At 56.6% G+C, this 26,374-nt stretch overlaps 11 protein-coding genes across 11 annotated transcripts; 6 read left to right on the forward strand and 5 right to left on the reverse strand.

Annotated features, from left to right (window-relative positions):
* Positions 1-13: 13 nt before the first annotated feature.
* On the forward strand, positions 14-1,811 carry BCV69DRAFT_285212 (hypothetical protein). The gene has a single exon (XM_025493319.1). It carries the CDS (start codon positions 88-90, stop codon positions 1,549-1,551), a length of 1,464 nt encoding a protein of 487 aa, XP_025345389.1. The 5' UTR covers positions 14-87; the 3' UTR covers positions 1,552-1,811.
* On the reverse strand, positions 1,532-4,801 carry BCV69DRAFT_285213 (hypothetical protein). Its single transcript, XM_025493320.1, has one exon. It carries the CDS (start codon positions 4,647-4,649, stop codon positions 1,794-1,796), a length of 2,856 nt encoding a protein of 951 aa, XP_025345390.1. The 5' UTR covers positions 4,650-4,801; the 3' UTR covers positions 1,532-1,793.
* A 521-nt stretch (positions 4,802-5,322) lies between these two features.
* On the reverse strand, positions 5,323-7,435 carry BCV69DRAFT_301375 (hypothetical protein; the record flags this gene model as incomplete). The annotated part of the gene is made up of 2 exons (XM_025494553.1): positions 5,323-7,280; positions 7,384-7,435. The coding sequence occupies 2 exons, from the start codon at positions 7,433-7,435 to the stop codon at positions 5,323-5,325; spliced, it is 2,010 nt and encodes a 669-aa protein (XP_025345391.1).
* BCV69DRAFT_79180 (hypothetical protein) lies at positions 7,378-8,472 on the forward strand. The gene has a single exon (XM_025495533.1). The coding sequence runs from the start codon at positions 7,736-7,738 to the stop codon at positions 8,381-8,383; it is 648 nt and encodes a 215-aa protein (XP_025345392.1). The 5' UTR covers positions 7,378-7,735; the 3' UTR covers positions 8,384-8,472.
* A 608-nt stretch (positions 8,473-9,080) lies between these two features.
* BCV69DRAFT_274068 (hypothetical protein) lies at positions 9,081-11,850 on the reverse strand (the record flags this gene model as incomplete). Its single annotated transcript, XM_025491027.1, has 3 exons — positions 11,688-11,850; positions 11,579-11,611; positions 9,081-10,720 (listed from the first exon to the last, which is right to left on the reverse strand). Exons 1-3 carry the CDS (start codon positions 11,815-11,817, stop codon positions 9,081-9,083), a joined length of 1,803 nt encoding a protein of 600 aa, XP_025345393.1. The 5' UTR covers positions 11,818-11,850.
* Positions 11,851-14,572: 2,722 nt separating this feature from the next.
* BCV69DRAFT_236633 (hypothetical protein) lies at positions 14,573-15,100 on the reverse strand (the record flags this gene model as incomplete). Its single annotated transcript, XM_025489926.1, has 1 exon — positions 14,573-15,100. A coding segment is annotated over one exon (528 nt), but the record flags the coding sequence as incomplete, so codon positions are not given.
* A 2,407-nt stretch (positions 15,101-17,507) lies between these two features.
* Positions 17,508-17,759, forward strand: BCV69DRAFT_285217 (hypothetical protein; the record flags this gene model as incomplete). The annotated part of the gene is made up of 1 exon (XM_025493321.1): positions 17,508-17,759. The coding sequence occupies one exon, from the start codon at positions 17,508-17,510 to the stop codon at positions 17,757-17,759; it is 252 nt and encodes an 83-aa protein (XP_025345395.1).
* On the reverse strand, positions 17,508-18,813 carry BCV69DRAFT_314771 (putative prefoldin subunit 5; the record flags this gene model as incomplete). The annotated part of the gene is made up of 3 exons (XM_025495144.1): positions 17,508-18,034; positions 18,270-18,638; positions 18,745-18,813. 3 exons carry the CDS (start codon positions 18,811-18,813, stop codon positions 17,990-17,992), a joined length of 483 nt encoding a protein of 160 aa, XP_025345396.1. The 3' UTR covers positions 17,508-17,989.
* Positions 18,814-19,188: 375 nt separating this feature from the next.
* BCV69DRAFT_278986 (putative sphingosine-1-phosphate lyase) lies at positions 19,189-21,193 on the forward strand (the record flags this gene model as incomplete). Its single annotated transcript, XM_025491222.1, has 4 exons — positions 19,189-19,288; positions 19,372-19,487; positions 19,571-20,851; positions 20,888-21,193. 4 exons carry the CDS (start codon positions 19,189-19,191, stop codon positions 21,191-21,193), a joined length of 1,803 nt encoding a protein of 600 aa, XP_025345397.1.
* Positions 21,194-22,664: 1,471 nt separating this feature from the next.
* BCV69DRAFT_79420 (hypothetical protein) lies at positions 22,665-23,666 on the forward strand. Its single transcript, XM_025495534.1, has one exon. The coding sequence runs from the start codon at positions 22,869-22,871 to the stop codon at positions 23,424-23,426; it is 558 nt and encodes a 185-aa protein (XP_025345398.1). The 5' UTR covers positions 22,665-22,868; the 3' UTR covers positions 23,427-23,666.
* Positions 23,667-25,842: 2,176 nt separating this feature from the next.
* Positions 25,843-26,067, forward strand: BCV69DRAFT_253093 (Homeodomain-like protein; the record flags this gene model as incomplete). The annotated part of the gene is made up of 1 exon (XM_025490499.1): positions 25,843-26,067. A coding segment is annotated over one exon (225 nt), but the record flags the coding sequence as incomplete, so codon positions are not given.
* Between the last annotated feature and the right edge of the window lie 307 nt (positions 26,068-26,374).

The following is a 26,374-nucleotide window of genomic DNA, read 5'->3' on the forward strand; positions in this document are numbered from 1 at the left end:
ACATCAGCATTCACCCCTGGATACCATTGTTCACATTCCCATCACCAGCCTCGTCAAGGTCAAGATCAGGCAACTTGTCACCATACCATGTCTGACCCGGCGTCTTCATCGGGCTCATCGAGCTTACGCCCGCAGCAAGATGAGGACGAGCAGCAGCAGCAGCAGCAGCAATCCCCCCATGAGGTCCCTTCGTCACCTCATCTACGGCCACGAGCTCATCGCAGCGCTTCACCCACTGCATCTTCCAGCACTGCTACTACCTCTTCCACAACCCTAGCCCACACTGAAGGTACCCTCCCAGGTACCTCGCTGTCACCACAATCGAGCAGCAGCAGCGGCAGCAGCTCAAGAGGCAGTGTCAGCGAGCGGGGGACCGCCTCTCATAGAGGAGACCTGACTGCCTCTGTCATCTCCAACCTGGATCTCAACGAGTACATGGCCAGTCCGAGCCTCAGAGGGCAGGTGGACGATGCTGCATCATCCATGGACGAGGCCGAGGTGCTGAAGCTGAGGGAGGGAGTAGCCAAGAGACTGCCGCTAGTGAGAGAGGATACCAGCACTAGGAGAGCAATCGAGGAGATGAATTCGCCAGGTACAGAGGAGCAGACGTCATCGACAGTGATAGGTGACTCATCGGCGGCACTTCACGGGGGCGACAACCTCCCCCACCATCCCATGTTCGATCGATTAGAACCTCCTAATGCATCGCTAGGAGCGGCTACCTCGTCCTCCTCTTTCTCAAGAGAATCATCGGGAGGGGCAGGCCTCACAGCACTACTTACGCCGGACGAGCCGTCTCTTCTCAGTGACTTCACTGAGGCGCAGGAAGCAAATCATCGCCAACATCAGAACCAGCATCGGTATCAATCTAGCGATGACGGCCAAGAGGATGACGACAACGGCGCCGCTCATCAGCCCAAGACGACCTCTGGCACCTCCCACGTGCAGACAGTACCCACTGTCTCTTCGACAGGTATGCCCCGTCTCATCCACCGCCATGCAGACGACCCAACCCTACAATCTCACTATGGCTCCCAGGGTGCTCCGCCCAAGGAGCTTCTACCGGAAGGCAGTACCACAGGGCGGCAAGGTGACGAATCTGAATCAGATTCCGAGTCGGAGTCCTCCAGCATCACGTCCTCCTCGTCACGAGGTGGCAGTCGCACGCACACGCACGCCCCAACGGGCTCTCTCATCCTGACGGCCCTTTCTCCTTCTTCGCAGATCAGCTGGGGTCGTCGTCTGGCCATTCTCTCCTCGAGCTTCTTTGTCAACCTAGGCCTGCCATTCATCAATGGCGTTTGTCTTGGCTTTGGAGAGATTTTCGCAAGGACACTCGTCGCCCCCCTGGTGCTGGGTATCGTCAACAGTCGATGGCCACAATTGAGCGGTGGTGGAGGTTCGGGAAGTGGCAGTGGCAGTGGCAGTGGACGTGTGACGACGAATGTTGGTAGGACGCGGGGCGAGAGAGAGGAATTGCGGAGAGAGACGGGTAGTGGAAGGGGCATAGGCACGGCCGGAGTCGGGGTGAGGGCTACATCGTCCTATTGAGCAAGTAGGATGTACGTTTAGATGGGGAAGGCAGCGATGCAGGCGCATCTTACACGCTCAGCTCCTCGTAGGACAGAGGTTGCTCGGTCACAATTTCATCATGTCATCATCGCTCAATATTAGATATCAATGTGTCACAGCTACCTCGCTTGAGCTATGTTCATCGTTATTCTCCACCCCATATCGAAGTATTCACAACCTTTGTTCCTTTTCTTCGCCCCTCTTCTCTTCCTTCGACTCCGTTACTCCTCCTTGACTCCGATCCTAGCCTCCCACATGACCCTCTTCAGCCTCAGCACCTCCAGGTACACCTTTTCGTCCCAAATCAGAGGCTTCTCCTCACCTGTCAAGACGCCATCCACGCGCAGCGTCTTCCTCGGAGGAATGCCCAAAGGAGCGAGCGCAGGCAGAGCCGTGGCAGCCGAAGCAGCAGCAGCACCGGGTGCATGACCGGCAGGCGGATTTGTGGGACGTCGTGGGAGAGGTGGTAGCGTTGGCGTTCCTCCTCCTTCCGTCGCAGAAGCTGTTGGTGCTGGGGATGGAACAGGTCGCAGGCGACGCGGCGGAACCGCCGGGGCTGGTGACGGGGCCGCACTTGCACCATCTGCGGCTGACACAATTGGCGCCTCTGGCGTCTCTGACGTTCCTGCTTCGGCAGCCGAAGGAGTCTCTGTGCTTGGCTCCGCCACTGCACCTTCTTGAGCCGTGTCGTCTGTCGCTGTTGCCTTTGTCGGCAGAGCTGGCGCTGCATCTCCAAATGTCTCTTCCGGTGAGGGCGGCGCTGTTCCTGCATCTGCGTCGTGGAACCCATCGTCCGACTGTCCTGCAGCATCATTCGAATGAATAGATCCACTCCCTCTAGGCACCTCGAGAGAGGACGAAGGCAGCTCATCCGAAAGAGGCACAGCCGGCGCAACTTCGGTACCATACGAGATCTGGCTATCGACCTTTGTCATCTCGCTGTCAGTAGCAGAAATCTCTGTGGTTGTGGCAGGCGCCACAGAAGCCCTTCGAGCTTGCGGCTTGACCACTCCGCCTGCGGGCGGTGCTGCCTGCTCATTGTCCCAGGCCAGCTTGCCCTCCAGCACGACCGCTCGCTCGATGTGGCGGATGTAGCCCCAGAAGGCGCATGCAGCTCTCAGACGAACAAGACAGTGATGCGGGCAGAGTAAGTACCGAGCGTTGGAGCTCTCCGAGATCCGGAAAATGTGTGTTGGGATCGGCAGTGATCCGAAGTCCACTGCTGGGATAGGTCCAGGGGCAGCCGCGGGCGTTGCGGTGGCCTGCACCGTCGCCTCCTGCTCGACCTCACCGATGGATGGCTGCGATTGCTGTGTAGGCTTGGGGCTGCCCGTCTTGCTACGCAGAGCATTAAGAGATCCGAAAAGTCCACTCCTGCTGCTCTTTAGAGAAGGCTTCTCGCCGACTTCCGCCTTTTGAGAAGATCCTGCAGCTTCTCGCAATGACAATGCGGCGGAATTCGTGGCCGCAGCTACAGAGCTCGCCCAACCTGAGACTGTACGCAGGTCAGGGGTGCCTGTCGTTGACTTGCCGTCCTCGCCACCTGGGAGAGGAACATTGACGAGCAGCATACCGCACATCGCGCACGCTGCGGGGGGACTGCTCGAATACTGATCTCGTACTGCTTGTGCATCCTCAATTGTCCCTCCTGGAAACAGTGGCTCAATGAGCAGGTTACCTTCAAGCACAGAAGTGTTCGCTGTTCTCCTCGTGAGCCAATTCAGACCGGGAGCGAAGTCGATCCGTAGACAGGGATCAGAATCTTCCTCCTGGGACCTCTTGATAAACGGCAGTGACAGTTGAGAAGGAATGTGAACAAGCTGCTCACAATTGGATGGCAGAGTCGGATAGTCCTTGTGCCGTGACACACCGGCGGCCGCAAAAGGAGAAGAAGGTGTGACGCTGCTAGCCGTGCTTTGGTGATAGTCCGAATACAAGCCTTGACTGGTGAGAGAGGCCACAGCCGAGAGCGTTGAGCCCATAGCTGGGGAAGAAGCTCGATTCGGCGTCGTCATGTCCAGTGAATGCTGACGGTTCATGCTCGTCTTCCTCGGATCGTAAGGGTAGTTGTAGAAAGGAGCGAGGGACTTACGCAGCTTGCGAAGGTGATCGAGAAAAGAGCGCAGCTCTTGATATGGCACGATATCGAGCATCAGCAGTCTGCGATCTTGATATGGACTGGTGTCTGCGCTCGTCTGCTGCCTCTTCATAGACACTGCAGTGGTGGACTTTCCCACTGTTGGCATCTCACCGCCTTCTTCGTCGTCCTCGACTCGCGAGTGTTCTTCTGCTGCTTTGTATGCGTCTAATTGGCTCTGCAGGTCTCCGAGCACCTTTTGCTGCTCGAGCATGATCCCTTCAGTATCTTGCAAGCGATCTTCCATCTGTTTACTTTTCTCGTCCGCTCTAGCCCTCGCAAGTCTTTCGACGGCGACCATGCGATTTGCCTCACCAAAGAGACTGGCGCTGAGCTCGTCGAGCTCAGACTCGATCTTGGCCTTGTCGCTCTCCGCCTGACCCCTCTGCTTCGTCTCCTCAATGACTCTGTCCATCATACGTTGCATCTCTGAACTGACGTGTGCCTTCTCTACCAATAGGCCAGTGTTCAGAGCGGCAAGATGTTCCTGTCGCTCCTTTTCCAACTCTGCGACCCTGGTAGTCCCAGTCATGGCCTTCTCCTTTGCCTCCGAGAGGTCATCTTCCAGATCTGAGACGCGATTGAACGACGTGACTAGCTTCGAGTTGAGATCAGAGACTTGGTTGCTCAGCTCCGCAAGCTTCGCCTTCAAGGTCTCGACATCGTCGTCCGTGGTATCGGTGATCGGAGCAATGGCCGAGGCCAGATTGGAGGGCGCGGCCCTGTCCGACGTAACGGCAGCGGAGGAGCCTGCAGTCTCTATTGAGAGGTCATTCATCTTCTCCTGAGCGTCCGAAAAGTCATCGAGCTTGTCCGGCAACGGAGGAGCTGGCGTAGCGGGGCCGGTAGCGTCTGTCGGCTGCTGTGAGGTGTCCACCTGGACCTCCGCTCCAGATGCTTCTCCACTACTGCCATTGGCTCTCCCGTCATCGAGAGCCATGTCTGATGTGCAGCAGCCAGCAGATCAGATGCGCAGCCCTGCTGATGGGTGACGATGAGAAGTCCGGCGAGAGCCGAAGAGGAAAGGGCACGAGACGGTGGGAGACAAGGAAGTTGAAGTCGTAGCGTGAAGGACAAGAGTGATGGACTGGCATACAACGCGGACAGCATGCACACGAGCCGAGGCGGGTGTGGACTATTCTGGGATTGAGCCGCGAAGGTCAGGGGGGCCGAGGGTTTGATCAAGTGTATATGTACAATATAGCGGAACCAAAAGTTCTTCATAGCTGAATAGATCAGCGGAAGATCGTCGGGCTCATATTTCCATATCACACCCGAAGGTCGCACGATCGAAACGTGCTTCAGCTAGCTTTTTTGATTTTGTTTTTGCGGCCGTTGTCCCGCCGCGCTCGGACGGACCTCTCTTTACGTGAATTGCAGCAGACACCACATTGACTCGCATGCCACCATCAATCTCTTTCTTTAATCGCGAGGAATTGTCATTTGAGCTAGTATAAAAGTAAGCGATACACAGTACTTCTCGTCGTGGCAATTGGAACAGGACGTCGGTCAATGGACACGGTCGAGAAACGGGTATGACAGGAGGGGGCACACAACACACAGTGATGGACTTGGAAGCGAGGGCAGAGCGAGCGGGTCTTGTTTCTTCTTTTTCACTTGACCTTGTTCATCATTCCCTTGAACTTGGATCCCAGCTTGTCCATCTTGTCCTTGGGTGCATCGACCGTCTTCTGCTTGAGCGTCTCCTTTGTGTTCTTTCCATTGTCACCATTGCTACCTCCGTTGCCGTTGCCATTTGCATTGGCGTTTCCATTGGACTCGGAAGCGTCTGCATCCTTGGTAGGAGTAGCCTTTTCATCTTGAGGCATTGCAATGTGATCACGAGAAACGGCCTTTTCAATCGTCTTTTTCTCTGCGACGGGGGCGTCGTGGAAGTCTTCTCCACCGCTCTTGGACGCAGCTCCAGCAGCGGCAGCAGCACCACCGGCAGCGCCAGCAGCAGCACCAGCACCAGCGGCTTCTTCTGCATCGTCACTTCCCTTCTTCTTCTTCTTCTCGTCTTGACCCTGAGATTCCCCTCCTTCATCACCACCTCCACTGGCACCCTCCTTTGGAACACCTTGAACCGAGCCCGCAGGAACATTGGCCACTTCAACGGCCTTGGAGTTGTCCTCTGGTACATCAGGAGTATTGTCCTTCAGTCTCTCTCCTTCGAGCTTCTGCGCCAGCTCCTCAGAACCGTACAGAGCGACCCAGTCTGAATTGTTGAGGGCTTCAGAACTCTTCTTTTCGACTTCTTCCGAAGACTTGTTGTCCTCTTCCATCTCCTTGATCTCGCGCTTCATCACCGCACAGCAGTGCTGTCGACCGACGACGTGGCGGATCTCCTCTCCAGACTTGAGCTTGTACAACCAAGTGACCTTGCCTTGTCCGTCCAGGGTAGCATCACGGTGCAGCTGGGTACGACCTCGCGAGTAGACGTCGGACTCGTATTGAGCTACACGAAGCTTCTTGACCAATAGTCGACGCTTCTCTAGAACCTCCTTGTCATTCGATCCATCCGCCCACTTCTTGGTCACCTCTTCATACTCGCCAGCGTGCTTCATAAAAGTGTCGAAGCGCTTTTCCTTTTCCTCCTTGTCGTCTTGGAATCTGTTCTCGCCTTCCTTTGGCTCAATCCATCGCTTCTCCCAGTCGAATTCGACGTCTCCACCAAGCTCCTCGACGAGGCGATCGGCGGGGAGGAGATGCTCGCACTCAGCGGGCTTGCTCATAAAGACGACCTTTGATCGCACGACGGGGTCTAGCATTGGGCTGAGAATCTTCCAAATACCACTGAAGACCCAAGGAGCCTTGTAGATGATCAAAGTGTGGAGCGACTCGGGGAAATAGGCCTCTAGACACTTGACAATGTAGAGAATGGCAGACCAATCCATGTTCTTGAGACCAAAGTTGTTCAAGTCGAAGAAGAGGACGACCTTGTCATTGGGTGGGACAAGGAGTAGCCGGAACGTCTCCATCTGGTAGGCAATGAACTTTTGCATCGTCTCGGGTGGCTGACCTTTGGTAAAGTGCTTCCTGACGTGAATGTAGCAGACGGGATGTTCTTCGACGGAGGCGCCAAAGGCGTACGTCTTACCAGAAGTGTGTTGTTCGATGAACTTTTCAATGTTCTTGTCATTGCCAATATCACCTGCCTCTACGAGACCCTCGATGTCATTGTCCAGTCGCCATTTCATGCAGCCAGCCAACATGGCAATGGCTCGGTCAGTATCCCACTTTCGAGCTCGCATGAAGCGAAGCACGCAAGTGTCAGGGTCGTCGAGCTTGCAGAATTTCCAAAAGGCGTCCCTGAGGGCGTCGGTGCCGTATTGCTCGGTGAGCTCATTGAGTGCCTTTTGCTCTTCTTGCTTCTTGGCTTCCTCCTTGGCATTGTCATCGTTGGAGATTCCGGCCTTCTTGGGGTCGTCTACGACTTCCTCACCACCGTCGCCGCCTCCACCTCCGCCTCCGCCGCCCTTCTTGTTGTCTCCCTTTGCCTTGTCGAGGATCTCAAAATACTGCTTCCAGGCAGCACGAAGCTTCTTGTCCTGTTCATCGGTGAGATTGCCTAGGGAGAGGGAAGGGAATGCAGCAGAGTGTGAGCGATGCATGGAGGGCTCACCGAGTGGGGGACAGCTCACACCATGGCGAAGTCCGGATCTCTGACTCACCTACGTAACCATCTGGGTTCTTGACGGCAGCTTGGCCGATTTCCTTGACCATGATGTGTGTGCGGGGAGTGGGGGCTGCTGAGATGCTGTGTGGATGTGGTGAATGATTGGACTGATGCTGCTCTCTTGGCTTTTATGAATTGAGCTGTCTTGTTGAGCTATGCTATGTGCTACGACCACGGATCAGATTCTGAGTGGTGGGTAGAGTAGGCAGGAGAGCAAAGTGTGAGTGTAAAGGAGAGAAGAGACAGAGTTAGAAATGCCTGGACGAGTAGAGTGGGGTGGGTGATAGGGCTTGACTGAGTTTGAGTGGGGGATGGTGCTATGACGTTGGCCTGGTCCTCTCCGGCCGATGTGCCCTGTGTACGGACGAGGGTGGTGGATGGGAGGAGGGCCTGGGGATGCGGGGGACCATCGTGGAGGCAAGCGAGGCAGCAGCAGCAGCAGCAGCCAGAGTTGGGCACAAGGCCACACTCTTCCGTCTTTGCTGATTGTCTCTTGTGCGAGGATCTGCCTGCCTCCTGTCTGGTCTGATACCCCCCTTCCCGCCTTGGGCCCCCGCATCGAAGCCGCCTGCTGCTTCCCCAGCCATGGATATCGCAGAGGTCAGTCCACCCACCTCGGCAGTCCATCCATCCACTCCACTTTCCGCGTCTGTCTGTCCGTCTGCCTGTCCTTCCCCGCATCAGCCCTCCCGCAGAGCAGATGCAAGGCGCGTCTCCCCTTTCATCTCCCGACCCTCGGCTGTTGGCAAAGCGTGAAAGCTGGGAAAAGCAGAACCAAGGCACGCCCAGGCTACCAGGGGAGACGTGGGAGGTTGGCAGTGGCCACGCCCCCCACGGCGACTTTAGGTTGCCTGACTGACCCACCCACCCACGAGGCTTCCATTCGAAGCGAAGGCCGATCTGCACTCACCAAATCCCTTGGAGATCACAGACGGGAGGGGGAAAGTGAGGAGGGCAAGGTTTGTAGGATGGGAGAAGACTGGCTGGGCTTGTAAGGCGTTCGTTGGAGAGACGGATGCTCTAAGCCTAAGAAGATGTAGTCGAGCTAAGCTTGTAAAGGGCAGGATCTCAAGTCAGAGTGAAGCCCTGGAGGTAATGCGGTAGAAACAGAATGGCACCCGTCCCTAATGACCACGAGGGCCTACTCTGACACCACAACCCGGGAGAAGCTCCTACCTTGCATCCTCATCAATGTACGTAACGCCTACATAGCGCATCTGCCTGCCTGCCCGTCCGCCCGCCAGCTCGCTCGTCCCTTTCAATCCCGAGCCGCTCTTTGTCGCACCTTTGAAACCCTTTCTGGCCGCCGCCGCCGACCGCCCGCTTCTATGCGCCTTCTCGGGCTCCGGACCACGCATTAGCAATTGCGAAAGGGCGAGAAAGACTCCCCCCCTTTCAGGACTCTCGTGTCGCTTCGGGATTCTAGGAAAAGGTATGGCGAAAGAAAAACAATCCTATTTCTTTCCCGGCCCCAAGGGCGGCAGAATAGTGAAGAAGGAAGAGAGAAAGGTACATCAGGGGCAAAGAGCAAAAGACGAGGTAGAGCGAAGAAGAAGAAGAAGAAAAAAGGGGGGATGTGATGTACGTCAATGGAGACCAACACGGGAGTATGCCGATCCCATCGGCAGGAATGCAGCAGAGGCAGTTGAAGCCAATGTCGCAGCTGAAATGACAAGAGCACTGGCTAAGCCCTCATCGCGCTACGCCGACGTGGTCCTGTGTATCTTGGGTTGCGCTGAGAGCAGGTGCTGCCTCTCTCTGATCACCAAGCTCATCGCCGTGAAGATGAGCAGGCTGCGCGTGCGGCTCAGAGTAGGAAGGATACGCCTTCTGCTCCTCCACCTCCTCCTTGTCATCAGTACTTTCCAGCTGACCAATGGAGGAGAGATCCTCCCTCCCATCCAATCGATGACCGTCGTCGGGATTTCCAGACCCCTTGAAGAAGGCGTGGAACCTACTGATGGGCCTGTCTGGGTCCAGGGCAAACGTGGAGGTGTCGAAGGTCCTGAAGCGCATGGGGTTGTGGTAGAACCAGTCTCCTGGGCCAAGCTTGCAGTACAGCAGAGTGGCAACGTAGCGAGCGCCAAAAGCGGCGAAAGTCCAGCCGAGTGATCCCAAGGGAGCAGCAAAGAAGGCTCCCAGAGTGCTGTAGTCGTCAGTGTAAAGTCCTTCGGGTAGGACAATGAGCGAGATGCCCTGATAGGCATTGCCGTAGAAGATCGTACCGAAGATAAATACAGTGAGGAAACCACCCACGCCTCCACAAAAGACGTCGAAGCCGTTCAGGAAGTACAGCTTGGGGCTCAAGCCGAGCAGGGCTCCAGGTAGAATGGCAGCGGCGCCAATGTCGGCAATCAGGAATACTGTTAGAATGTCGATGTTCTTCACGGCAAGGACGACCGACGGCACATTGATGCCGATGAGGATGGCTCGGCAAATCCAGATGTTGAGACGACCAAGGAAGACGTCGTTGTAGATCGTAGAGATCTGGGCAGACTGGAAGGTGTCGTATGCCGAGCTGGTCAGGGCTGAAGACAAGACAAGGACAAAGCCCTGCACCCAATTGGGCAGTGTAGCCAAGATGTAGAAGAAGTTCAGTGAGCCGTCATCCTCGGCGGTGACTCCATTGAAGAGCCCAGCCCACCAGGCCAGGGCACCTGCCATTCCGACCAGGAAGCAGACTGCAAAGAGCGGTACAGTGGCGATGGCAATGGACCAGTAGAGCGCCTTGTCGTTCTTCGATGCAAAGGCTCGTTGCCAGAAGCCCTGGTTGAAGAACTGTGAGAAGATCAGGGAAACCGGAAGGATGTACCAGAGTTGGCCACCAATCGATTGCGCCTCCAGGATTTGCGAACTCTTGACAGTGGCTGGGTCAATGTCGATGTTGACACCGACTGCAATCGCAGCGACGGTGATCTCAATGAGGATGATGACAGCATTGACATTGTCCGTCCAGAGGGAAGCCTTGAATCCACCGTAGGCCGTGTACAGCGTGGTGCTGATTGCGACGATGAGCGCAGCAATAGTGGCGTCCACGCCTCCGATAAGGGAGACCACTGATCCGTAGGTGTTGAGCTCCACGAGCATAAAGCAGAACATGAAGGCCACAAAGATGATGGCCGTCAGGACACCAACGGGCCAGCCGTAACGCCTACGGATGAACTCGGACAGCGTGAAGCCATCAGGACAAAGTCGTCGGATGAGAGGACCGAACCATGCGAAGCCCCAAAGAGGGACAATCGTGGCGAACGAGTAAGCTGCCAGTCCCAGAATCCCAGCACCTGGAATGACCGTCAGCTGCGGGTATGAGAACAGAAGAGACGAGCTCATGTCTGAAGTCGGGGAGTGAACAGGAAGAAGACGGGCGTCAGTTTTACCGCCACGCACGAGGCAGTGGCATAGACGCAGCCCAGAAGGGAGGGTGACAAGAGAGCCAAGGAGTTCGCCCTGTTGCGCAAGCGGCAGACATGGAGAGCCACCTGTGACTCCAACTTCATTTCCCTCCCTCCTCATCCACCAACTGCAACAAGACAAAGTGCAAACTCTTCCTCTGGCCTTAGTAAAGACCAGAGGAAAGAGCAGCAACAGAGCAGCTTCCCTTCGCACGCATGATCGTGTTCAGGTTTAGTCATCTCCAAGGGTGGAAGAAGGGGCAGACATTCGAATCGCTCTCCGAAGAGAGGCAAGAAAGCCTGTCCGATTTCCATCGCCTGGAGAAAGACTGACGGTATGTATCTCAGCCCTGCGAGTGAGAGGGAGGCGATGTGCTCTGCACGTCACACTTCCTCGCACTCGCGGACACCCGTAGCTTAGCTCTTTCGTTTCAGTGCTCCAAAAGAGGACTCTCCTCCTCCCACTCTCCGCAGATTATGACCCGACTCCATCCAGCAAGAAAAATTTGCACCCTTGAGTACGACGCAGCACATATTGTGTGCAGTGCATCGGGTTCTCCACAGGCTATAGATGGGTGGGGGGACAGAAGGACTTCTGAGGGGGAAGAGGAGGCCCATTGAAGGCAAAGGAAATAAAAGACGACTAGCGAACGAAGATGCGAGAGGGTACCTTACCGATCATGTGTACTGAAGAAAGCTTCTGCTGCTACTCCGAGAGTGGATTTGACTTAGATTGTTGTTCATCAAGTTGGGGCGGATGAGGTCATCACCGGACGTGGCTCGATATCATCGACTGACTTGCAGCAAACCAATTGAGAGCGAGTGGAAAAGCTGAAAGGGCATGCAGATGACAGTCAGCGCCTGTGCGTGCTATTTGAAGCCTGTCTACCTCCAGTAGATGACTCACCAGACTGGGTGCGGATGCCGGAGAGGAAGTCCTGCTTGTTCTTGGTGCGCCATCCTGCGTAGAGTCCCACGAGAAAAAAGGCGGAGAGCGCAGAGTATACGAGCGCATTGGACTGACTGACTGTCAGCATGATGGGCAAGTGTGGGGATGCGATGAAACAAGTGGTGAATATGGAGAAAGAGAAGGGAGGAAAAGGTTGAAAGGCGGGTGCGATCGGTGGGGCTAGGGGCAAGAACTGGAAGATTGCCCGCGCCGGCCCCGATCATTTTCAATCATGCGAGATTGCGCGCATCGGATTCCCGCACCCGGCCATCAGCCCAGAGACAGCGAGCACCCCAACCAACACGCACCTCTGCTTGTGTCGGACAGGGTTGTGCACATACAAGAGGGATGGGTTCCATGGGAAGGGAAAAAATAGTACATAGGTCCATTGGGTATTCGCGACTGCCATATAATGACCGTTAGCACAGCACACCCGCCTGCAGCATGACGCGGTCCCTGGAAGGGACACAGCTGTCTCAGAGGCAGGCACCCTATCTTCCATCGACTCAGGCCTCCTCCTCACCTTCCACAAGAGCGGTCAATTGACCGTTACGGTGAGGTGTCGACGCCCTCGATCGATTGCCGCTTGGCGCGGATTCCCGACCAGGACGATCCTCTTCGTCCACAGCAGATTCGTAGTCCGCATCATCCTCATCGCCACTTTGCTGCACAGAGCGACCCATTGACGTAGTTCGGAAGGACTGGTCGCCGTTGTCTCCTGCTTGATCCTCATAGGACAAGTCGGTATCCTCCGACCTCCTAGAGCTCTGGAAGGAGGGTCTAGTGGGCGTCAAAGCGCCGAGACCACGTAATCTTGGAGCCGATCGCAGTTCGTCGAGAGATTCGTTGAGTGAATCGGGTGAGAAATTCGAATCTTGTGAGGCTCGGACGCCCGCGCTTCGGCCATTGCTTTGGCTATAACCGCTGCGACGAGACGACGAGATGGACCGAGAAGACCGAGGGCGGACCCAGCCTGATTCGTGCTCCATGTCGCTATCCGAATCTGCGGGTTCCGTCTCTGCTTCGCCTTCTTCCTCCTCACCCAGAGAAGACTCGAAGGAGTAGCGGGGCATGTCATCGGCTGATCCTCGATCGCGCGGATGTCTGGCAGAGCGGACAAAACCGTCAATCATGTCCAACTCGTCCAGGAAGGAAGCGCCTCCGCCATTGCCGCCAGTCACAGTCGACGATTCGAACCTGTTGCCAGGCATGACCGTCTTCGAAGAAGTCATGCCTGCGTAGGTCACTGCCTCAGGCTGACTGGGAAGAGCTGGCGCTCCTTTGCGCGGCGACGACAGCCGGCTGCTGGTCAGAGATCCCATCGAGCTTTGATGACGAATCGCCTGCTCGTGCTGCTCAAGCTCGTCCGCAATGGAAGTATCGCCGCTCTCTCCCTCTTCGTCACTCCAAGAATCAATGTGGGCAGTCTCGCCTTGTGCAACAATCGGTGTACTAGCAGCCGCGGCAGCATGCTCCGCCTCCCGCAGGCGCGGGGCAGAGTAGAGGGAATCGCGGGGGCTTGCAGGCAAGGCAGTGCTTCTCCTTGTCGGAGAGTTGAAGAGACCGGGCAAAGCACCGGTGGAGTCCCTCATCAACTTCAAGGAAGCTGACTTCGGAGTAGCAGGTGGACTACCGACTGAGCGAGTACTTGGCGCCCCACCTTCCAGCCAAAGCTGGCGATGCGAAATTTTGCGAGGGAGTCCATCTTGACGAGGCGTGCTGGTGCCGATGTCATGTGTAGCGGAGAGGGCAGAAGCGCTGCGCAACTGCTCTGTGGGAGTAGGAGACCGCTCAATCTCCGCGTCTTTTCCGTCAGTGACGACCGTCTCCGGCTCGATGATCTGTGTGGGAGTAATGACCTCGGGTCGTCGGGACTGTGTGACCTGTCTGACGAGCTTAGCGCCTTTGCCACTGGCAGCATCATCGTCGAGATCGGATGATGGCTCGTGACGCGAGAGACTTCTACGAAGCTCTTGCACCAGGGGCGAATCGCTATTGATGGCAAAGGCAGAAGCGGGCGTGCCATACATCGACTCCTTCTCCTCTCGACTTGGCGTGACGAACTGTGTGCGCCTGTTGGCGGGTGATTGCTTGCTCAGCGAAGGCGTTCTGCTGAGCGCAGAGTCGACAGTCTTGGAGCCCTGCTGACGACGTGACTGTGAGGGAGTCCTGCCAACACCCGAACGCGAGAGACTGGCTGACCTATCAAAGCTGTGACGCAGCTGTCCGTCGTTGGCCTTGTGCAGCGTGTCAGAGTTTGGACCAGCGGGGCTATTGGAGGGTCCTGCAGCAAAGGCTTTCCTCTGACGCTCACGGATTTCCTCCTGCGTCAAATCGGCAGACTTTCCAGCTCCGGACAGGCCGCTAGTGTCAGCGCCCTCCACGGGATCAGGTGCTGTACTGGGTCTTCTCCGTCCATTGGAGGGGCTGACCTGCGTCTCGTACGATCGCTGAACCCTTGGCTGGTCGACACTGGCTGAAGGCTGGCGTAGACTGCTTTTGAGTGCGCTGTCACCCGAGACATTCCGCCTGGCAGGTGTTCCATCGAGTCCAGTGGCAAAGAGGGCAGAAAGAGGAACTCTTGGGACGGCAGGCACTTGTCCTGACGATCTTCTCTTCATGACAGAGCCGTCCTTCCTCTTTCCTACAGGAGTAGTGACGCTTCGAAGACGGTCGCTTCCTCCGTAGCGTTTTGAAGCTTTTCTGGTATTGTGGGAAGCCCTTCGTCGGGTAGTTGACCTGCTCACCGAACGCGTACCCTTGGATTGCGAGCGTTCCCGATCGATGGCTGTAGGCGTCTTGAGAGACATGTCGCACCCTGCCTGAACCAAGATCCTCGGAACGTCAAAGTGACCGCGCGTTGTAACCATTCTGTGGGTGAAGGATGTCTGGAGACCGGGTCCAAAGATGAACTCTCCACCCAACAGCTTCGTGTCTCCGGGCAGACGAACAGGCATCTGGAAGAGTCCCTTCTTCACAGCTTGCATAGAGCCCTTCATCATGCTCATCGTAATGTAATCTGGCTTAGCGCACGCCGGGCCTGGGTCGTTGGTCCGCTTTGTCATACCCAAGGCGTGATAGATCTTCCTGCTAGGATCAGCGTACATCTGGATCCAGTCTGGGACTCCCATGACCCTCTTATAGGCTGCGAGGACATGAGGGTGACCCTGACCCACGACTATCATCCCGAGATTGGCTCTCTGCAAGGGGAGTGGATCCAGATTGGCCATGGACATTGCGTATTCTTGACACATTGGGCAGAACCAATGTCGAAGGAAGCAAACCAACGTGCGCTGCTTTGCAAAGATTTCACCAAATTGTTGCAACTCTCCAGTCTCCGTGAACAACATGAGAGAAGCAGCCTGCGCCAAAGCTTCCTCGGTAGGCGGATCGATTGCATACGACCCGGCCGCAGTGTCCTCTTGATCTAGAGATAGATCGCCTGCCTCACCAATCTCGTTTGCACCGGCAGATGGATCTCGGATTCCTTCTGTGGCAGCTGAGGTATTGCGCTTGCTCAAAGAGGGGTTGAAGGCTGCATTTCCCCCACCTCCTGGCCTCCTCGCGAAGCCTCGGCCATCGCCAAGCCCTTTGGTTCTTCCCGATGAGCTCCTCTGAACGCCACTACTCGATCCAGTGCCTGAGGTGGCCGGCATTGCTCGGTCGTGTCCCATCGAAGCGGATCTGGCCATTGACACAGCAATAGCCTGTTGCCTTGCTGCAGTGCCTCTTGAGACAGGAGCAGTCTTGCCTCCTGCAAGAGGTGAGCGCTGGGCCAGAGCTGATTCATGCGAAGAACTCACAGCCCGTGGCGCCTTGGGAGAAGCCTTGGCAGGCGAATTATCGCCAAGGACGAAAGCCTGCCCATCCACCATCACCGTCGAGATAGGGGCAGCTGGATCTGAGTCCGTGGCGGAAGGTACCTTGGAGATGAAATCCATTCTGCCATCAGCTACGCTAGGGGTTTGGGCTTCAGCGAGAGGTTGCAGATGACGGGACAGGGATGAAGCCGCTTGTGGTGGTCCCTGTCTAGAATCACGAGAGCCAGTAGAGCCCCTCCTGAGTTCCGAAATGGGGGCGCTGTCTTCTCCTGTCAGCGAGCCTGATCTGGGGCTCATCGGTACGTCGTCTCCGAACTCGCTCGGCGTAGGCTTGCGACGAACGCGGAAGGTAGAGGTGGAAGACACACTGGCGAGACTGCCCCTTCTTTGCTCCGCGAGTCTCGAGGTCGAGTGGTTCATAGCGGGCGACATAGGCAAGGAAGAAGCACTGCCCCTTCGAACGTCTTGATGAAGAGATGACCCGCTCGGGCGGCGATCTGACAGGGGAGGACCGAGCGTAGAGGTGGCCCGAGAGTCGCTACCCCTGCGGGACGCTGCCATGACCGGTCTGGGAGGTGGCTCTAAGCGCGGCGCAAAAAGGCCCGCTGAGCTCGAAGGACCACCTTGAGAGTCGCTGAAGAGCAGCGAAGTTGGGGAAGGCAAGGGCGATCCACCCGCCTTCGTTGGAGATGCGCGAGTTAGTCTGACCGAAGTGAGAGGATCGACAGCCTCGTCATCGTCCCTAGATGTCGACATGACCAATTCCGAGAGCTGACTGCTCTTCGTGCTTCGAGGCGACGGAGGTGCAATCATCCGGCGAGGAGAATTGGGCTGTGTCCTGGACGGAGCTCGGTCGGGGGTGGGAGGAATCGGAGACATGGGCGGCTCGCTCTGAGGTGGAAGACTGCGTGGTGAGCCCATGGAGCGAATGGATAAGTTGGGACTCGACTGCGTAGAGTCGAGAGGAGGTCTCTTAGGGAATTCGGAGCCTGACGCCTGACTCATGGGGGACCTGGAGGAGGTGCCCCGATCGATAGTGAGCGATGTCGAACTCCTGACGGCAGCCAAGCGACGATTTGCGGGTGGCGTAGAAGGCAAGGCTATGGTTTCCCTTTGGGGTGTCGAGGGCGTTGAGGTCTGCAAAGGTCCAGATAGCGACAGCGCTGCAGCCGCTTTTGGGGAAGGTTCTGTCACGTCGCCACCATTACTCTGACTGGTACCATCGACGGCTGTCGAGGCTGGTGGGGCTGCAGTGGCGGATGCACTCTGCCCACCTGTCTGAGACGGCGTTCGGAGGACAGACTTGCTATATCTTGGCGGAGGGGACGTATTGCGATCCATGCTCGCCGAGGCTGCCATGGGTGTGGTTGCGGTAGTCGGCACATGTGGCTTTGATGTATGCTGGAGACCAGTGGTGTACATGCTCGAGGATCGTCGCTCAGGGATGACGATCCGCTGCGCCATGGTCCCCTGCGACATGTTTGATAGACTTATCCGAGCTAGGCTGTGTGCAGAGACTGAAGAAGAAGGGTCTACGCCCAGCACGAGAAGGCGGGCCTGCAGCTACGCGGACTGATGCTGCGTAGAGTTCTTGCTGTGGTTGGATAGTGGTTGACACAGAAAGAGGCCACGGCCACAAGAGCCTGTATGCGGAAGTATGAGACAAAGAGGAAAAGAAGGAGGAAGGAGAAGAAGAATGATGACGACGGCGACAACGACGACGACGACGACGACGGAAGGAGGATAAGGGAGGCGTGCAAAGGTGGGGGGATGCGACCAAACAGCATCCCGGGAAGGGCGGAAATGCCTTGGCGTGCGGAATTACGCCCGATCGCCAAGCGGGCGTGCAGCGCGCAATGGCCGGAAAGAGCCAGGTGGGGCTGCCCAGGGCGGGGCGGGGCAGCAAGGAGACCGGCCTTTGTAGAGTCTAATTCCTCTTCCGGCGATAACGATCGATATGGCAACCGCCGGGATGGATGACAACGAGAACGACGGCAATTGCTTCATCCAAGCGCAGAAATGTCGCCTGAGCTTAATGCTCTATCAGCAACGTGGCCTGCAGCATGAGTGTGGCTGGCGCAGCACTTGGAAAGCACGCCCTCTCTTGCCTCCCCCAGTGATGCCTTCGTGCGGGCTAAAGGAAACAGAGACTCTGCTGGCTGCTGCACCGCAAATGCCGGACATCGCTGGTACATCACAGCTTGCTTGAATGTCAAGTGTTGGTCGGTCAGTATCTCATGCTGAACGCCCGGTGGTCCACTAGCTTCTGCGAGGCCCTTTCTCGTCCTTCAGAAGACAACAGCGCTCGAACACCAAGAGAGCCTACGCAATCTGCGCACGCCATTATCTGGAACTGTAGGGATAGTTTGTACTGTGACATGTATGTGACCTTGACTCTGCACTAGTTGGCTGTCTCGCACTTCCCCTCGGCCCGGGAGGCTAAGCTTCCTGAGCCCTCCTGCCCTGCGAAGACTGAGCGGTTTTCTGGTGAAAGCACGGAGAGCGACAGTGGCGTCAGAAGTGGGTCTCCTTGTTCTGGAGCGGGCCGTCCGGAGTCCATCCAAACAGCTTGCACTAAGCCCTCTAGATCTGCACCAGTCTTCCACAACGCTCTGGGCTCTGGGAAGACTGAAGATAGTGACCTCTCCTACTCCCCCTGCGCCCTCTATCTTGCCCTTAGACTCCGGTCCTGTCATCAATTCCCCTCCGAGAAACTCACCATCTGCAATACGTCCCCCACTACCCTCAGATTATCCTGCTTCTTCTCTATTGTTCCCTGAAGTTTCTCCAGATTCTCCCCCACGTACTTGATCTTCTCCTCGTACATCTTCCTCGCATCTGCTGTGCTCTTTTCGACATAGTATCCTGTTCCCACATCGACTATGACATTCTCGATGTTCTTGAGCTTGCCAGGGACGTAGAGGGAGGCTGTGAGTGGGATGAGGGTGGGATTCGAAGCGCGAGATGGAGTGAAGGACTTGAGGGCTTCGACACAGGCCTTGAAGCGCGATTGAACGGAGCGTAGCTGGCCGTAGGAAGCCGTCAGATGTTCGAGCTCCTGGTTGAGCTGTTGCCGGACCTCCAGCAGCTGGTCAAGGCAAGGGTAGGAATGGCAGCATTGTGAGCAAATGAAGCGCCTGGAGCACGAGCAGCAGCACAAGGAGTCGCTGCCTCGTGTTCCACTTCAAACTCACCTCCGAAGGCGACAACGAGGTGACGTCTACCTGCTGGCCCTGCTGCTGCTGCTGTTGCTGAGCACTCATCGCGGCGAGGACGAGAGTAGGTCGTGACGAGGAACGGTGACTTGTCTCAAAGGAAGATGTGCCTCCGCTTCCCTGTGAGCTTCCGGTCCGGTGGCCTCTTTCCGGCGCCCGTGCGAGGGGTTGAGCGGGGCGTGGATGACGAGTTCCGGCCATTGCCACTACTCTTCCCCACACCCATCTTCCCAGAGCCAGACTGGTCACCTCCGTCTCAAGGTACTAGTCTCGAATACCTTCTTCTCCCCCTACTACCCTCTCCTTAATTCTCATTTCCATCTCACTCCTCCCTGGCTCTTGATACTCATACGCTATCACTCCCTTGTCTCAATACCGACACCTAGCACACTTTCGTTGCTCCCACCTGCCCACACCGCTTCCATGGCGGCTCAATCCAAGCCCGCGGCCAGAAGCCCCTCGGCATCGTCTCAGAGTGGAATGCTACAATTGGTACTCTCTCAAGCAGCGACTCTTGACAATGGTGAGTCCCGAGTTGCGTCTGAGGGCAGTGTTTCGCGCTGTAACTGATTCCCTGGTGCTATCGCTCGCCCTGCCACTACGTAGCCAAGACCGTCGTCTTCTGGTACCTCGTCTATCGGATTGTATTGCGGTCATGGAGGCATCTCAGGATCTACGGCGTCACCCCTACTCTATACCAAGGCTACACCGAGCTCTCAAGGGTAAGTGAATGCTCGCAATGCGCTCACGTCCAATCGACGAGCGCCATTTCTGACGCTTCCTCCTCTTGCCGGCATTTCTACAGAGGATTCTCACTCTCTTGCTCAAGATACCAGCTGCCAAGAGGAAGGTAGATAAAGAGCTCGAGACGGCCACGAAAGACATCGAAGCTAAGCTCATCCCACGACCCACCAATATTAGCATCAACGAGCGCCTACCACCCTATGGCAAGGATAAGCAATGGCTACGTGAGGAACTGGTCCGATTGCAACGCTTGAGCCCTAGCAGCAGCTCCTCGGCGCCGAGCAAAGAAGGTGTCGCAAATGCAATTGTCAAAGAAGAGGCTGGCGACGAGGACGAAGACGGTCAACGAGCATGGCAGGGCGGTAAGGTGTCCGGAGCAGTCTATCACGGAGGCCAGGAGCTGAGCGACATCATAGCCGATGCCATCAAGATGTTCCTGGTTAGCAATCCGCTACACCCCGACCTCTTCTCTGGCGTTCGTAGAATGGAAGCCGAGATCATCTCCATGTGTCTCAGGATGTACAATGCTCCTTCACACGCTTGCGGAACCACGACCTCTGGCGGTACGGAAAGCATCCTGATGGCCTGCAAAGCCTACCGAGACTGGGGCAGAAAGGTCAAGGGAATCACCGAGCCAGAACTGATCATACCCGAATCGGCACACGCGGCATTCCACAAGGCAGGACAGTACTTTGGTATCAAGGTTCATCAGGTTCCAGTAGACCGCCACTCTCGCAAGGTCATCATCTCGTACGTAGCTCGCGCCATCAATAGCAACACCATCGCCTTGGTCGGCTCAGCACCAAACTTCCCAGATGGAACCATCGACGACATCCCTAGTCTCGCTTCTCTTGCCAAGAAACACAAGATCGGTATGCACGTGGACGCCTGCTTGGGATCCTTCCTCGTCCCCTTCCTTGAGCGGGCAGGTCTACCTTCCGAGCCTTTCGACTTCCGAGTAGCCGGCGTCACCAGCATCTCCTGTGACACACACAAGTACGGCTTCGCTTGCAAGGGCTCCTCGGTGGTCATGTACTCATCCCCAGACCTTCGAAAGCATCAGTACTACATTCAGCCAGACTGGTCTGGTGGGGTGTACGCCTCGCCTACGATTGCAGGCAGCCGACCTGGAGCCCTCATTGCTGGTACCTGGACTGCCATGATGTGTATGGGAGAGAATGGATACACCGACAGTTGCAGAGAGATCGTTGGCGCTGCTAGGAGCATTGAGCAGGCTATCAGGGACGATATACCCGACTTGATGATCCTTGGAAAGCCTCTCGTGAGCGTCATCGCCTTTGCCAGCAGCGGAAGAGTCAATGTGTACGAGATTGGAGATCTGGTGAGTAAGAGTAGCTGCTCTCGACCATCGTACAAGGCTAGTTCGAACACTAACAGTCCCCTCGCCTCGCTCTCGGAACAGATGTCCAAGAAAGGCTACCATCTTAATGGCCTAGCAACCGATCCACCCGCCGTGCACATTGCCTGCACTCGCCTCACTATTCCCATCATCAATGAGTTCATCAGTGATCTCAAAGAGTGTGTCTCTGTGGCTGGCAAGGACAAGAAGGGTCCCAAGGGATCCATGGCTCAGCTCTATGGCTTGGGGTCTAGTTCGGCTGTTGGACCGGCACTGGTTGGAGAGATGGCCAGCCGGTTCATCGACACGTTGACGAAGATGTGAGAAGCTGGCGAAGTTGGCTACTTGGTCACGCGAAGCGGCAGGGCTCGTTTCAAGCAGACTGCCTGATGATAAAGAGGGCATCTAGGATTCACCATCGAGAGGATCACCCCAGGGAATTTGTTCGCATTCACGCTGTACAGATGGACGGACGGACTTGCTCTTGCTCTATACAATTAACGACACGACTTATTCAGCACATCACACTTGCGTCTGACTCACTACCCAATTTCATCTCCTCTTCCACTCTCAACTTCACGATCACATTGCCTCTTCCTTGAGCCCATTTCCCATGCGAGCGCAAGTGAAAGAGGCAGGCGATGTCAGCGTCATCCAAACAGCACCTCGCCTTCGCACTAGCACTACCAGCTCCTCCATTCTGCTCTGGCTTTGGAAGCTCATAGAAGACCGCACCCATTTGGTCTATCGGAAGAGGCGGGCCGTGGGCGACGGGGTTTCCGGAAGCTGAGTGCCTCAATTGGCACAGGGAGGAGGAGGAGGAGGAGGAGGAGCCCGACACAGCGGTTCGCTGCTAAGGATCTTCCATCTTGCAGCGTTCAGAGCGTGCAAGACGCAGCTGACCTCTTTCAAGAGATAGGACTCTCTCGGATGCCTCAGACGGAAGTCAACGAGGAAGGAAAGAAGAAGGAGGGGGAACCCCTTACGGGCCGGCTTGGGCTAGGCCTGGCCATACCCGTGTTCCTTTGCTTTGAGGACGGTGAGCTTTGCTATGATGACGAGCCGAAAGGAAGACCGAAGGACCGAAGACGAGAGAAGGAAGAAGGGAGAGGTTGCCGAACAAACACCGACCGGGCACAGAAGTCGCGATGCCCTGTTTGCTCTGTATCACATCGTGATTGCTCTGGATCGCTCCTCTGGGTCTCCTGCTTCAGGGCACTGAACTGGATGGGCTTTTTGGAGCCGGTAAAGCAGCCTGATGCGGGCCGGAGAGGAATACGGAGGCAAAGAGGGACTGCTGGGTTAAGGGGTGGTGGACTTTGACTCGAAAGGGTGGAGTGCTCATCTGGCCTTACCTCACTGCGTCGAGTATCCCTTGTTGGAGGTCACGGGGTACAGCAGCAACAGAGACTACCGAGAGTGCACCTGTCGTGCCTCTAATGACGCACTCTATCATTTCGATCCGGAAGCTAGACAAAAATCCGCCAGTGTCGAGGAATCTGTCAGGTCCTCCGTGAGGTGCTGGGCCAGCGGCAATGCCACCTCTACTGCCGCCAATTTCGGTCTACGATCGATGCGTCTTTCAAGCTGACGGTTCATTGCGTAAGAGGGAATCGGCGAGGGAGAACAGAATGGGAGAAAAGGCTCTATCCGTGGCCGTGGAGTGGAAGAGGAGGAGGACCGGTAGTGGTGACGGCCAAGGAGTGGATGGAGCGGACGGCATTGTATTGCCTCGCGGCGGGCGGTAATGGACGGCGCTACGTCCCGACGATTTGTCCGAAGTTGGAGGTGAAGGGGAAAAAGGGCAGAGCAAGCATCTCGAGAGCAACACTATACGCAAGGCACCTCCGATGCAATTGCTATGGCGATGTGATGACGAGGTGATCAGACGCAGGGTGCCCGCGTAGTCACCCAGGACGCGTATCCCGAAGGGTGGGTGAACAAGGCAAGGCACAGCAGAAGGCGGCAGAAGACCGACATTCGTTCGTCGTTTGTTTTAATGACGCTCTCTTCGTCGCAAGGCCCTTCTTCACCTAAAGTAGCAGAGATTTCATCTACTCTTCCTCTTCCCCACGTTCACTCAACAGACACTGTCTCTCCTGCCGTCCTCACCTTTGGGACCCCATATCTCGCAGACCATTATCATATATCTGTGTCAATTCCCCCACTCGCACACCGCCGACACTTCTTTGCCACTACATTGGCACCCAGACCTGCCCTACGCTCCGTTGCTTGCCGAAGACAGTCTGTCACGGCCCTCAGCTCCATCGGCAATCGGATCGAGGACATCAACCAGACACCGTCATTGTCAAGCCTCGTACAATCTGACACGTCGGCTGCATCACAGAGCAAGAAGCGACACTCTGCCCGTTCCCCTCGCCTGCTGCAGCCAAAACAACCGCGGCTCATATCCAGCACCCGATCGACGGTCGTCTTGCCACCTTCATTCCGCTGGTTCCCAAGGCGCCTCCACCACTTGCCTCTTTCAACGAAGCCTTCTCCAGAGAACGTGAGTATGCTCGGTCCTCCTTGCAGCAGCAGTGATAGGCGAGATTGACGTAAAGTCATGGCTAAATTAATTTCTGTGCGGAGCTAACCGCCTCTTCCCTGTTCTATCTTGCGCGCTGTCCCGATCTAGCAAATAAGTCGAAGTACGCGAGGCGCTCTCCCCTCATTATCACGAGGCTAGAACGTCACCACACCTGCAAGCCTCTCCGGCCCGCTGCAGAATCCTGCAAAGGCAAGTCTTCGTCAGTCAACAAACCCCGCGCGAGTCCATCCCCGAGGCTTTTTCATTTGCCGTGTGTTTACTCGAGGAACCCCATTGCATATCCAAGGCAACGGTTTTTGGGGCAAGGTACTCACCTCAGCTGAGACTCGACAAACGCGGAAGCAGTCGTGCATTCCCCTGGCATCTTCTTATCGCTGCCCGTCTGCCCGCACACCCTGACAAGGGACCAAATATAAGCAGCCAGTGCATAAATTCGAACTGCAGGCCGCTGAAACTAGTCTGGCCCAAGTCGGGATCTTGGCTTAGCTTACCCCCTTGCTGGTCTCACGCTGGTCTCACGCCTTCCCACCCCAGCGAATCTGAGCAGCCCAAGAAGTGTCGGGTTTGCAGATAGGAATTCAGTCTCCCCTGGCCTTCGCGCAGATTTCGCAATTGTGTTCCCGCCGTGGGAAATCGAGCGACACTCCTCGCGTGCCGGCCTATCAGCTTGGCGCTGACGTGTCGGGACTCGGTTGCAGGGCACCTCACCCAAGTCTTCGTCGCGCGCATCCGACAACAGGCAGCTCTCGTCTGTCACGACAGCAGGCCAGGCCAAAGCCACCCACGCACGGACAGCTGTCATTTGTTTCAGAAATCTCCGCTCGCTTGTCTTAGCCCTGCCGGAAACAGCGGTCAGGGGCGCTTGGCACCTATCGATCAAAGCACAGAAGGCACGGCAGCCGTCTTCTAGAACGAAGGACACCTTCCTACTCCGCCCTATCGGCTTGGTGCTCAGCACCCGGAATCGACTGCCGTCTCAAATCTCCGGCACATCGTCTCAGACATCGAGTACCGTACCGTTCTGTCTCGGAGCAAGATCTGTTGCGACTCCGTCCGATCACCCGATCCTCCGCTCGCCGCCTGGCCCGCGCCTTCCACACGCCCCCTTGCCCGCTGGCCCCCTTGCCCGCTTGCCCGCCTATTCGCCTTGCCTCTGGATCCTACGCTTCGCAGCGTTCGCCGGCCGCTCCGCTCTTAGAGTGTGTGAAGGTATTCCCTTCACGCCCAGCCGGGCCGCTAGAGACACTGGAAAAAAGAAGGCTCTCCTTTACGCTATCGCTGACCAGGCCGCCCTTCTTTCAGACGTTCCGGTCACCATTGTTTGCTTGCCGTCGGTAAAAGGCATCACCAAATTCGCCCTGCCCCAACTCCTGCCTACGCTCTCAAAAGCTCATTGGCGATTCGCTTATCACCCTCACCCGTCCTTTCCCCCTCCCACAATTGCACCACTCCTGTTGCCCGCCCACTGGCCAAGTTCATCTGCTCACAGCTGCAAATCTGGTAGGAGAATCTCACCCAACTCATGGCGCTGCTACTAGCACAATCTCCAAGGACGACTCACAGCAGTCATCACCAACATAGCAAGTCCTTTCAATTTCCCACTCCTGCTCTTCAGCGCTTTCAGATGGCTCCACCAGGCTCGAGCTCTGGAAGCTCAAGCGTGGGGCGCACTCCAGGCCCTTCCGTGCTCATGGCCTCGCAAGCCTCGCAGCACTCGGCCCATTCCTCCTACAGCAACACCCCCACACTGGCATGCGCGACCGTGCCAACCTCTGCAGCCCTCACTGGCCCGACGCCCAATCTTGGTGAGATTCCTCGACAAGCTACAACGGAAGGGCCTCATCGACAGCACGAAAGTCACCCCTCGACGGACGCAGGTCAAGTGTGGAACTACACCAGCACGCCAACCACTCAGAGGCTGGTGCCAGATGCCGCATCGATTCGACCTGCCTCGTCCGATGGTGTGTCTTCGTACTCTGCGGCTGCAACCCCTGTGAGCCGACAGGCGATGGGCGGAGCCCCAGTCCGTCCAGCTCTGGCCTCCTTCAACTCTATGCCCAACCACATCAGCATTGGCACCGGCGTTCAGCACCAGTACAATTCGTATCAGCAGCTGCCTCCTCTGCCTCCACAGCACGAGCAACATGTGCGGGGTACGGTGAGCCAGTACGACACGTCCCCTCATTCTCATCCTCATGCAGAGTTGAGTGCGTCGGGACTAATGATGGGTAGTCAGTATACTTCGGCTGTCACAGACGGCTATGCCCCTGGGGTTGCCCCTTCCAATGCAGCTCTTGGGCCACCCACAGACGGCGTGCGAGTGCCCTTCATTGGTGATGGCGGTTCCCATTACCCATACCAGTACCAGTCTCATCTCCAGCCCCACGGACACTATATTGGCGCAGGAGCAGACGATGGCAACATGGCCGACTACGAGAGCAACGACCTCAGACGCGAGGGTGGTTGGAATCCATTCGAGGTCAAGCACCGAAGGAGGACTACCAAGGGCCAATTCAGAGTCCTCGAGGACACGTTTCAGAAGACTCCCAAGCCTTCCAACGAAGTGCGCAAGGCCATCAGTGAGCAGCTAGACATGCCCCCTCGGGCTGTTCAGATTTGGTTCCAGAACCGTAGGGCCAAGGCAAAGACTGCCATGAGGAAAGCAGCGGCGGCAGCGGCAGCAGCAGGTCGCCCTCACCATCATGCAGCACTCATGGCCAAGCAAGACGAGGACGACATGGGAGGACTAGCGGGTGCTACGTCTTCCACCTCTCCTCCGGATGCACCTGCCTTCAACCGAAGGATCAGCGGTAACAGTGGCAACAGTACGAGCACTTCCTTCTCCGAGAATTCGGAGCTTGGCTGGAAGGGTCCTTCGACCATTGCCAACAGGGTGATGCAGGCAAAGTATCCTTACCCGCAGGGTCTAGTAGGCCCAATGGACGGTCGACGAC

Source organism: Pseudomicrostroma glucosiphilum (assembly GCF_003144135.1).
Source record: "Pseudomicrostroma glucosiphilum strain MCA 4718 unplaced genomic scaffold BCV69scaffold_17, whole genome shotgun sequence".
NCBI lineage: Eukaryota > Fungi > Basidiomycota > Exobasidiomycetes > Microstromatales > Microstromataceae > Microstroma > Microstroma glucosiphilum.